This window comes from Acinonyx jubatus, chromosome C2 (genome assembly GCF_027475565.1).
Source record: "Acinonyx jubatus isolate Ajub_Pintada_27869175 chromosome C2, VMU_Ajub_asm_v1.0, whole genome shotgun sequence".
Lineage (NCBI taxonomy): Eukaryota > Metazoa > Chordata > Mammalia > Carnivora > Felidae > Acinonyx > Acinonyx jubatus.
This window is the reverse complement of record NC_069384.1, coordinates 7,757,984-7,770,369: the sequence shown is the minus strand read 5'-3', so window position 1 is coordinate 7,770,369 and position 12,386 is coordinate 7,757,984. Positions and strand designations below refer to the sequence as shown.

General features: G+C 48.2%; 1 protein-coding gene across 1 annotated transcript in view; it reads right to left on the bottom strand.

Annotated features, from left to right (window-relative positions):
* Positions 1-12,386, bottom strand: part of KCNJ6 (potassium inwardly rectifying channel subfamily J member 6) — a 263,546-nt gene that overhangs the window by 65,368 nt on the left and 185,792 nt on the right. Inside the window, exon 3 of the mRNA XM_027041614.2 lies at positions 6,218-7,138. Coding sequence (XP_026897415.1) covers positions 6,218-7,138 — 921 coding nt within the window. The remainder of the gene's footprint in view (positions 1-6,217; positions 7,139-12,386) is intronic.

Sequence of the window (12,386 nt, the reverse complement as noted above, 5' to 3'; positions counted from 1 at the left end):
GTTACTATCAATAGGAATGCAAAGTCTTTTCAGAGTCCAGGGATCCACATTAATTCACAGCCCATCGATTTGTAATTCACGGTAAGTAACTGGGGCAGAGGCCAGGCTGGCATTTACTCTCAGTTGTGAGTATGCATTTCTTGAACTGGCTTGGCTATGCTAAGTTACCATTTGCCGTTTTGACTGTGCAGAGGGCCTTCAGAGGGTCATTTGTTATTCTGTCGAGGCATCCGTGGCAAGGCCCCTAAAACCAATGGAGCCACTCTCCGGCATTGGCCCTTTGGACTGCCAGGCTTCCCACCCTCGCAAAGTTTTGTTCTATATGGCCTTTCACCTGTGCAGTCTACGGGGAAAGAAATGATCCGCTCTCACAAAACCAGAAGTCGAAAGATCACCTGTGAGGTAGGTACCGTTACTGCTTCAACGTTAGCGTGGAAGAAATCTCGAGGCATAGAGAGACTAAGGAAGCCAGTGAATGGCGTAACTGTGGCTTGAGCCCAGGATGGTCCGACCCTATAAATGACTGAAGAAACACAAGCTTGGCTGTAGTTGAGACAGATTGCTCTTAGAAAAGAGGCATACTAAATGATTCGTATAACAAACAGAATTTGCAGGTGGACTGGTGAGGACAGAAAAGCAAGGGCGTGCTTAACTGGAGAAGAAGCACCTCTGGGTGTTTGGCTCAGTGTGTGTGTGTGCGTGAACAACTTACATGGCTTTCCCCAGTGTATTTAACAAAGTGATACTGTTTAACAGAGTTACGATATTCTTCCTTTTAGAGGAGTTGTGGAAAAGCTTAAAACCCTGTGTGCGGTCTACAGTATCCAGTCTCAGATTGTTAGGACATGTGATGAATCAGAACACAGTGTTCCCAAACTGCTGAAGATCACAAAATGTTTACCATATTTGGGGGAAGCAGTTATCATCAGTTTTTAGCCAGCCAATGACACGCCTGGGATATATCATATCGAGGTAGACATTTTGGAAGGAAGCCCTGAATAAATCACTTGAACCTAACACTCAAGGAAGAAAGCGTAGTTGGATTTCTTGATGTTGATGAATGGTAGATTTCTACCTAGGAAAAGAAATTCATGTGTCCTTGAAATTTTTTGTATTCCTCCTTATATAGATTTACCAAGAGGTTTTCACCCGCGTTCTTAACATTTCAGATCACCTCAATTAATTCTTTTCCCAGGTTGGGTAGCTGGGGTTGTAACTCCTAAGAGAAAAGCGGTAAATCCTGAGATAATGACTTGCCAATGGAGGGATCAGCAGAAACTTATCAAGAGGAGAAAATAAGACTTGAAAAATGTAATGGGTATGAAATATCGTTACCAGAAATAGCTTAAGAGTACTGTAGTGCTAACACTCAACCATCTTATCTGCGAAATGCCACCTTTTCAAAATCTGTGATCTCATAGTCTCCTCTATTACAGTGAAGTGGCATTTTGATCACAGCAAAGAAAAATGGTATTTGGAAATCGGCTCTGACAGAACATCATACTCTTCCAGGGGTATTTGTGTAGACATTGCTTACTTAATTTAGATTTCAGAACTCTTTGCAGCACATTTCATCGGAATACATGGTTGTTAAAAATTCATGTGAATGCATCAAGAGTTTTAAAGCGAATCCGTAACAGTAGAGACCAACAGAGTAACCTTAAAGAAAAAGAGGAACCAATGGGAGGGGAAGAGCGAGGGCAGCCTGCTTTGACACTTCTTTTTGGGGCGCACTTCTCTCTTTAATCCTCATGAACCAGCAGCATTCACCACGCAAAGAGCACTGGACGTGGAGGCTGGGTGACATCGGCCATCCTGGGTTTCAAGGTCCTACTCTGCCAGGGGCTATTTGACCTGGGCCCAGGCACTAGTCAGGCTTCCACTTCCTCTGTAAAATAAGAGTTGGTGAAGATCCCTTCCAACTCAAAAACCCTGTGATCTGTCACGTGATTTACGCGACAAAACCCTTTCCGCCTACACGTTATTCTAGAGACGGCACTGAGTTTTCCTGTGGCGAAAGACTGCAACTACTTCTGATTCGCCCCCCCCCCTTCCGGTTTCCTGCTTCCGGTTTGCGTTCTCGGGTTTAGGATGCCCACTCCCTCTCCTCCTACAGCCGGCAGCTGCGGGGCTGTCAGCCCTGTGTCCTCATCGGTCCCGTGTCAGTGTACCTCCACTGAGTCGGCTTCCTTCCATTCTCCACTTTCCCCAGTTTTTTGTGCATTATTTAAATCTTTCAGAAGTTCCCTTCTTTGAGAAAAACTTGAAAGAAAAACACCCCCCAGGAGACGGAGGTGGAGCTCCTGGATTAAGAGGCTTTCACGAGATCCTAAGCGGTCACAGCGTGCTAGCCTCTATTTGGATCCCGCTTCAAACGAGCAGCTTTGAAAACAATAAAAAAAGACATCTGTGGGACAATTAGAAGTTGGAACACCCGAATGTTGGATCTTAAGGAATGATCACTAACGATTTTAGGTATGTTAGGTGTCACCACCGTGTTCCGGTTGTATGTGCGAGCCCTTGCCTTTTAGAAACACACAGGAAAGAGTTGTAGAGAAAAAGATCCGAGGCCGGGGTGGGGGGGGGGGGGTGGGGGTGGGGGGGGGTGCGGTTAGGGAGTGGTGGTTTGGAATGGAACAAGTTTGGCTGTGAATTGACAATCCTAGAAATCGAATGATGGGTCTATGAGGGTTAATTATCCTTTTTGGTCTACTCTTGTCTAAGTTTTATGATTTCTGTAACAACAACAACAACAACAAAAAAGCTTAATGGGGATTCATCCCAGCTAACCAGGCACATTTGCTGAGGTGTTGGAAAGGACTGCTTGTCAGAGTTGCATAATCGTTGGGGGGTAAATATGGAAGTTCATCAATCAGAGAGGCTCTAGTGGGGAGCTGGCTGGCAACAGGCCCAGCTCTGTGTAGCTGTCATCTAGCCTCCAGGCCAATTTGCCCTCTATAAATAACAGTCTATGTGAACGCTTTACTATTTTAAAGCACATTTGCCACAGCTGCTGAGCAAGTTTGTTTACGTAGCTGTGAACCCTTTTGTAAACATCACTATCTCAAAATTGCCCATGTGTCAGGAACATAAAGGGCCCCCTTTAAAAATATATTTGCAGGATGAGCCACGGCCAGTTCCCAGATGTCTGGGTGGCTGGTGTCAGAATTTTCCAGGGTTTGATTCGTTTTCAAAAATAGAATCACATGACTGAAAGGTTCTCGAGAGGTCACGGTGCACATCCCTCTGACCCTGGGCTGGACCGGCCGCGAGCCACCCACCACCCACCGAGGATGTGGGTCTGTCTTTGGTGGGTGTGAGTCTGTCTTTTATGAGGCTAGGGGACTTATTGAGTGGGGGACTCAGGCTAGGGCATCAACGTTGGGCAAGATCACGTCCTGTCTTCAAGGAGCTTACTTTTCGTTTTCTACAATCGAGCCTAACTCTGAGTGATGGGGCAAAGCAGGCTGGCTGCAGTAGAGAATATAATGCATCAACAGAAGACCAACTGGCGTGTTCTGGCCCCGGGCGCTCAGCAGACCAAAGGACCCAGTGGATACTCGGCTTACTGCAGGATAGCTCAGATTTCCAGAAAGCACCATATTGGAATCACTGTGTACCCGCAACGTGTGTGAAAGGAGGAGAGCACTGTGGTGATGTTGCAGCGTGGGGCTCATCCTTGGAAGATGCCTGCTAACTGGGATCACCGACAGTGGTTTGAGGTCAACTAAGTCATTTTTGAAAGAAGGCATGAATAAAGCGGAAATCGTGTTGGGTCAGCTTGCCGTTTTCAAGGCTCCTGACTTCCCATCTAGCCCTGTAATGAATAATTAGATCCTTGTGACTTTGTTTTCCTTGGTGTGCATTTGGTTCACGCTTATTTATTTATTTTTTTTCCCCTGTGGCTTTGACTCCTTGAAGCATTCTTCCCATCCCTCACTGGTCTGTTTAATACCCCCAAATTCCATTTGTGCATTTCATTCACACAGAAAAAGCATCGTGCTGAAGCTTCAGAGATCAGATGTGCTGGAAGTATTGAACTGTATGAACCCCGTTAGGAAAAGATCAGGACACATCCAGCTTCCAGACAAACCCAGAACTCTCTAGAACATTCTTCCGTCCACATAACAGAAATTAGAAAACTTTATTTTATGTTTTTAAATTAGGAGCAGTTGCCTTTCCCCAGGAGCAGCGATAAGTGTTTTGATTTTTGTTATGCTGGCAACTACCAAGTTTTCTCTAAGAAAAGCAGGAAGAAAGGCTGCTGACGGTTCAGAGGCGAGTATCACTGTTAATTACCAAGAAAACGTTGTTCCTCCCTTTAGAAAGTCTCACTCATCACAAGCTGCCATCAGAAAGACAGAGTCTGCCCCAGGGAGAATTCCAACTCAGGGACATTACAAAGATAATTTGCTCATTCTGGATTCATTTACTTTGCTCAAGATCGGGGTTTGGCCTGAGGGAACCTGAAGCTGAGCTCCTGCGGTTTGCGGCTCTGATTAGCACCAGTCACCAGAGGGGACATCTCAGTGGCTTTTGCTCCTTGAGCTCAAAGACGCAACGATAAGAAGGCTTGTCCACTCCCCTCCCTCATGTCCTACCGGGAGGGTTTGTAATGAGGAATCTGGTATAAAGGCTACATCACGAGTGGTCGGTTTATGCTGCCAGCGGCTGTATGGCAGTGGTCACCACTAGGGGGATCCAGAGTCCCCGTGCTGAGCCGAGGTGGGAGAAGTTTCTGGTCGGCGAGAAAACGACCGGGGCTCCTGCTTTGGATTGTTTCCTCCCCTCTCTCCTCCCCCCCCTCCCCTCTCTTCTTCCTCCTCCCCCCACACAGCCTTGCCTCACGAGTACTCGGGGAGAGTCAGGCTCAAGGTGCAGATAACCCGTTCACATGTGCGGTTCTTAGTATTTCACGTGAATTATTTTGTTATTCTGTAAAGCCAGTTTCGAATCTGGTCCGTGTTCCTTTTGTTCTACGGAAAGGAGCACAGTCCTACCGTTGAGCCCCACGCAAAGACTTTTACTCACATTTTCATTGCTGGCTGCGTTTAAAAAACCGACGGCGAAAGTTTCCACCGCTCCAAGAGAAGTTAGTTAGAGGTAATGATCTTGCCTGCTGTTGGGTACAGGGAAGCAGAAACATGGGACCGACGGCTTTCAAGGGATGACTGAGCTCAGGTTATGGGTGGAAAAAGAATCTGGGGCCAGGCTGTTGGCCGCGCATTTTCAGATTATAGAAATGAACCCAGAACCGCAGGCTGCAGACTTCAAAGCACAGAAATGCAGCTTGCACATCTAAAGAGGATTTTAAGGCTACTGTCGATAACTCCGAAGAACAGGAAAGAAAATAATGCATTTGGATTCGGGTTTATACTTTATAGTGGGGCGCTATTCTTAGCTTAAGTCAGAATGTCTGGCTCTATTTTGTGCAATGTTACTGATAAACGTAGGCAGGACCTGCTTTGCTGCTGGGATGTATAACACGTGCCAAACTCGGATATGAGTGAAGACTTCAATAAAGACAGACCATTTCGCTATTTTGAGAACAGATCGTTTTCCCGAGAACGCGTCAATGATCAGCCATTAACAGCAGAAGGGTCAATAGGATTGTGATGAACGGATCTTCAGTTTTTTTCCCCTTTCCTGTTAGGATTATTTACTGCAGTAATTATATCAGCTGGGGGTTCAGCAGGTAGAGTATACAGAAAGACACCCAGCTTTCACTTGGTATCAAAGAACAGCCAGGGCCCCGGGTCTTGCAAATGGCTCTCAAAGAAGGGGTGTAATTGCACTTTTATTAAAGCAATTTGTCAGCCTTCCTTTGAAAGGCTAAACTTTTTCCTCTTGGCTTGCTATTAAATCGCCTCAAGTATTTAAAGCAGGTAATGTTTTAGAGCCATTTAAAAGCGCTTCAGAGACAGATAAGATTTTAACTTACAGAAACACTTGGGAAATTTAAAATATAGTACATAGTGCTTTCGAAAAATTACTTATTAGTTTATTCTCCGAAAGCTTTTAAAAAGCTAAATGGTTAGACTTCTTGGTGGCTACGCGAGGTTAGAGGACACAGAGGTATATATACTATGTCATGAAACGAGGGGATGAGATCGATAGTGAGGGAGGTTCAGTTTTTCATATTTCATCATAAATAAGTCAGGGCCAGCTCACAAAGAGCGTCGATCCCACAGATGCCCCAGCACGGAACACGTCTTACCTGTAGCCTCCACCATTCCTTCCAGGATGACCACAATTTCTAGCTCCTCTTTGGGCAGCTGGGCTTTGGAGATCTCCCAGAAAGGACTCTGTTGGTTGATTTCGTGGCTGATGATGAGTGGCGACACCAGAAATAGACGGTCATCCCCGGTGTAATACCCTACATTGATATCTGTTTGGTTCAAGGGGATGAACTCACCCTCTGAGGTCTGTTTGGATTTGATCAACTTGGCTCGGATGGAAGCCTCTACGATGTGGGAATTCCTAAGATCCCCTACTCGGAACATCAGGCACAGTTTTCCATCCCGCATGGAGATCACTGCATGGGTGGAAAAAACCAGGGTCTCTGCCCTCTTCTTGGGTTGTGATATTTTTACAAACATGCATCCCACCATGAATGCATTGACGATGGACCCCAGCACAGATTGAATTAAGAGGAGAATAATTCCCTCTGGGCACTTGTCTGTGATGACCCGGTAGCCATAACCGATGGTGGTTTCTGTCTCTATCGAAAATAAAAAAGCAGAGACGAACCCGTTGAGGTTGGTGACACAGGGAGTCCACGAGGGGTCCTCTATGTGGTCCATATCTCCTCGGATGTATGCGATGAGCCACCAGATCATCCCAAAAAAGAGCCAAGTCACTGTGTAAACCATGACGAAAATCAACAGGTTGAATCTCCACTTGAGATCCACTAAGGTGGTGAAGATGTCGGTCAGGTAGCGATAGGTCTCCCTCACGTTGCCATGATGGACGTTGCACTTTCCATCTTTCCGCACGTACCTCTGGATTTTCCTTTTGGTTCGGTCTCGGCTGATGTGTCTTGGCAGATCGTCCCTGGCCTGCTTAGGCAACTTTGGCTGGTGAATGGCCACAGGGCTCTCAACATCCTGGTCCATGGAGTCACCCTCCAGGACGTTAGCTGGTGGTTTGGAGGAAAGAAAAGAAAAGTTGAATGAAATTCTGGTTCTTTGGGGGTCACGGAAACCACACTGTGTACAGTACACGGCATTCGTGTAGTTATTACCAGAATAGATGAAGCCATTTTCATTTGGCATCTCTGGGTGGGCCTTTGGTTGACCTGGACTCCTGTGCCCTGCCATCTAGCTTGTGTGGGTACCTCCTCACCCTTCCCACCGGGACAGAGCTTACTGCTGTGAAACTGTCTCTCTACCAGCAAGTTCTAAGAGCCAGCCCCTCTGTGGGATGCCTTCCCACTCTTATGTGAGATGCCGTCACGTGGCCTCCAGCACACACTGGATAAAGAAATGTTTGAATTCAGACAGTCTTGATTCTGCCCCCCCCCAGCCGTTGCAGGCTCTTGGGCATGCTGTTATGGGCTGAATTGTGCCCCCCACCCCACCCCAATCTGTACTGAAGATCTAACTCCCATTGTGACTGTATTTGGAGATAGAGCCTTTAGAGATAACTAACATTAAATGAGGTCATAAGGGAGGCACCCTGATAGGACCGGTCCCTATAAGAAGAGGAAGAGACACCAGGGGTGTGCACACAGAGGAAAGGCCATGTGAAGACACAATGAGAAGGTGGCCATCTGCAAGCCAAGAAGAGAGGTCTTCCAACCCACGCGAGGCGGCCAGACACTAATCCTGCCAGCATCTTGATCTTAAACCTCCAGCCCCGCCCCGCACTCTGGTCTTCTGTTATGGCAGCCTGGGTAGACCAAATACACTATCCAGATTCATCGAGCCCGAGTATCCACATTGACGAAATGGTGATCACGATACGCAATTTATAGGGTTGTTCTCAAGTTGAACGGAACGATGTATGTGCTACGTGCCTGCCAGCACTTTCCTAGCAGGTACTCTCCTTACATTTGGGGCAAGAATTTTGAGTGAACTCTCTAAATTGTTACTCGAGTTTCAGAGCCGAAGAATGAAAATTCTGGTTTTGGTTGGTAAGGATGCGTGCATTATATTCTGAGGGTTGATTTGATGCCCAGGTTAAAAAAAGGTGTGGGGAAATGTTCTCCATCTTTCTGTGTGTTACACGTTTTATTTGGTTTCTGCCTCAACACGTAACATCTGCAGTTTTGGCTCGTGGTTGTTTCCTTTCCGACGGCCGTCATGACTCATGCCTTGGTACAGTCGTTAGTTAACAGTGCATTAGGAAAACTCTTCTAGAATCTGAGTGCAAGGGGAAATTTGGAAATGATACTGCCAGTAAACACATCAACCACTGTATGAAATTACTTTTTCAGCCAATGATTTTAAAGCTTTCTAAAAGTTTCATCAGCACTTTCTTTCCCCAGGCTTTCATTCTGTGCCTTTGGGTCCGCAGTGCATTTTCTCTGCGGTAACTACGTTTTCTCCTGGGTTAAAGGAGAAACGCGGTTTGTTGCGAAAACATTTATCTGAATAAGAACATAGCTGTGGATAGGACGGGAGAGGTACCAACTTCACTTATGGATTAACCTTGTTCACGGTTGGTTAGTTTCCTTAAAAATCAATCCCATAGATCTGTTTTCATATTGCAGCACAAGGAAGAGACAGCATCCGGTCTGCAAAAGCTGCTGTTTGGTTTGACAACTTTGACTTTTTAGATCACTGCCCTCAATAGCCCTCATGTGTCAAAGAGAAACTTTGCTTATTCTTTTTCTTCTTCGAACAGAGAAACCAGGACAGGCGTCAAAGGGGAGCAGCTGAGGTCGGGACGGGAGGGAGGGGCGGTGGGGCATCTGGATGGACGCCACGGCCCTCTCTTTGCTCGCTGCCGGCACCCCTACCCGGTGGGGTATCTGTGACCCGGAAAGGTCTCGCCTGAGCTCTCGCTGCTGATTTTGCCCTGACTGGGAGTCTCTCCATACGACATCATGGGGGATAAACTCAGGGCTCAAACCCACTGGGATGGGGGGCTTTGTTTACAGGATGCAAGGGCCTGACTGAACCTGAGGTAGGGGTTTGCCTTGATCTGGGGTGGGGGGGGAGGGGGGTGGCGGGGGGGGGTAAGCCCTCCGACTGTGCAGAGCCACCCTGAGCCCTTGCGTCCCTGAGTCCTTCAGTCCTTCCACCCCCCAAGAAGAGGGTTTGTCAGATCGATTGGCCCTTAACAATCTTTAGTGATATTTCATACTTTCAAATGTCACAGAGGAAACCTACAACCCTCCTCCCCGGGCCCCCAGTTGAAGATGGTTTTCTGCCTTTTCTGGCTGGGCTATAACCTTCAAATCCAGGCATCTATCCTGACCTGGAGGAACCTGTCTGAAAGGCTAATGAGTGAGTAGACACAAACGCTCTGGGTCGTCCTGGGAGCCTGCTGGTTGGTCCTCCACATTCTCTGTTTGTTTGTTTGTTTCTTCTTTTTCTAGCTCAGGACTGGACCACATTTCCCAGTTTCCTTTGTATTGAGAGGTGGCCAGTGCAGAGTCCTGGCAGGTCTGGAGCTGGTTTGTCCGGGTCAAAGCCTGAAAGAGTGGATGTAGCCTCTCCTAGGCCCCTGCCCCTTCTACAGAGGACGGTGGAGTCAGAAGGTGGAGGGGCCGGAGTTAGTGGCAAAAAGCCGCCATCTGACTAGAAACAAGAAAAAAAAATGTTTGGGCTGTTATGTCTGTCGTGTCTATTATCAAATATAGTCTTAGGTCTCATTTTAAGGGCAGCACTACTGACATGGGGAGAGAAGTGTCATGATTTGAGGGGGGGCTGGTGTGGGAAGGAGCAGGGAGAGAGGAAGTCAGGATGGAATGTTTGAATCTAAGCATCTATAATGAACTAGCGTGTGGTTAGTCAAATGCTTGGGTTTGGTGTTGGGCAAAATGTAAATGCATATGCTACTTAAGAGCTTAAAAATTTTTTTAATGTTTATTTTTGAGAGAGAGAGAAAGTGTGTGCATGTGAGCAGGGGAGGGGCAGAGACAGAGAGGGAGACACAGAATCTGAAGCAGGCTCCAGGCTCTGAGCTGTCAGCACAGAGCCCGACGTGGGGCTCGGACTCACGACCTGCGAGATCATGTCCTGAGCTGAAGTTGGACGCTTAACCGACTGAGCCACCCAGGCGCCCCAAGAGCCTTTTTAAAACAAATAAAAATGTAATCAAACAAAGATAGCCCAGCCTCCTGGGGGGTGAGAGGGGAAGGTGGCCTTTAAGGTGCCCCTGCAGGTGAGACAGTGCACGCGGGCAAGGTGCATCCATGGGAAGATGGTGAAGGGGTTCAGAACAGGTCGCCCCCAAAACATGCCACGTTGGCATATTGACTATTTTGAATTGAAGGTACTTATGAAACAGCCAGCGAAAGAAGGATACTCTGACCCTCCCGTCCTCCTGAAAGCAGGAGATGAATCTCCCACGGGAAAGGTGCCCTCCCTGTGCCAAGCGGGTGGGAGACACTCTCCTCACCAGAGGCGGGGAATTGGGGGCTGGGAAGGCTGTATAAACAAACTTCGTTAAACGAACCCACATCTTCCTGGTCACTCCTTTACCTTTTATTACCCAACCCCCTTGTCTTGCCAGTTCTTTACACACCGATGGTTTCTTCGTCTAAATGGTATGGAAGCTTCCGGCTCCGGTCACTCTCCCTGTCTGTATTCTTGTGAGGCTCCCATGTACACGTGTTGTGCTTTTCTCCTGTGATTCTATGTTGGCTTAATTCTTTTTTTAAGAGCGAGCGCGAGAGGGCACACGAGCGCGAGCAGAGCAGAGAGGTGGAGAGAGAAGGAGAGAGAATCTTAAGCAGGCTTCACACCCAACTTGGACCCTGACACGGGGCTTGACCCCACGATCCTGGGATCATGACCCGAGCTGAAATCGACTGGGTGCTTCACCAGCGGAACCGCCCGGGAGCCCCAGTGTCAGCTTAATTCTTAGGCCCAGACAGAGAGCCAGAGAGGGGAGAGGAGAATGTTGCCTCCGGCAGTGGGAGGTAAGGCTGGCCTCCTGCTTAATAGGGCGCGGGGGGGGGGGGGGGCAGGCACAGGGGTGAAAGAAACCAAAAAGCCAGGGACGTGTGGGAGGGCTTGGGGCATAGCAGACACTGGAGTAGGAGTCCCAAGGGGCAGGAAGAGGGGCGCCGATAAGGAAGGGTGTGTGGAGTGAGCAGAATGGGGGGGTGCCGAGCCTCCAGGCTGCGTCCAGAGCAATCGCGGGGAGCCCTGGACCGGGGAGCGGGGCTTCCCAGTTCTGAGCCAAGAGCAAGACTCAGCACCCTCAGTGGGAATGCAAATGCGAGCAGGGGAAGTAGAGAAGGGAATGCTAATGATGGCTCTTAAGGGCTCTTTTCTTGCCTGAAACCCCGGGTGTGGATTTGAGGGGTGATCTGAATTGCATTTGCAGAGCATTTTGAGCCGCTGAGCAGCTACACGTGGCAAAGCTGACGTTTCTCCCCCGGGGCAGGGGGGCTGCACAGCCCCGTGATGCTAGCTTTTCGCCCCACTGCCCTGCTCAGAAACTGGCCCTGGGGCCTCCTCCCCACCCCCACCCCAACGGGCATGCACAGCGGCCACGTGCTCAGACCCACTGACCACACGCGCCCCTCTGTGCAGGTGCTTGGACCAAAGAGAATGTAGAGGAATTCTCTGCCACCTGTGACGTGCCCTACTGGGTGCAAGAGGACCCAGCAGCAACCGCCAGCATCCTGATGATTTACTTGACGAGTTGCTTTTCCGGACTTTGGCTTAGTTAGAGTAAATATGGGTCTGGGGGATAAAGCCAGTTGAGATGTTCTCCTGTTGGGAAATTGTTACATTTCAAGCTATGTATGAGTTCTGTGGGTGATGCTTCCCCTGCCGAGGGAAATGTTCAGAACGTACTTCAGGAGTTTTTAATGCTTTGGGGAAAACGCGACAGGAAAACAGGAGAGATCTCCAACGCATGTGCAAAAATCAAAAGTTGGAAGGAAGTACACACAGATGTTAGTAGGTAATTCTGAGTGGGTGGCTTATGGGGGCTTTAAAATTTTCTTTTAAATATTCTGATTTTTGCAAATTTTCTAGAATGAGTTTATATGACTTTTAGCATCAAAAAGGAAAAAAAAAAGGAATTTTCCAAGACGGCGTTGAGACCCTTCTGGTATATGACTTCAGGAATCTGAGAAAAATCATAACTCAACCCCCACTGTTGGGACAGCAGCGGTGGGAATACAGAATGCCGTGGGGGGTGAGGGGCAAGACCCGTGGGACAAAACTAGTCAGCTGTCCCTGGGGCTGGCCAGCGGTCTC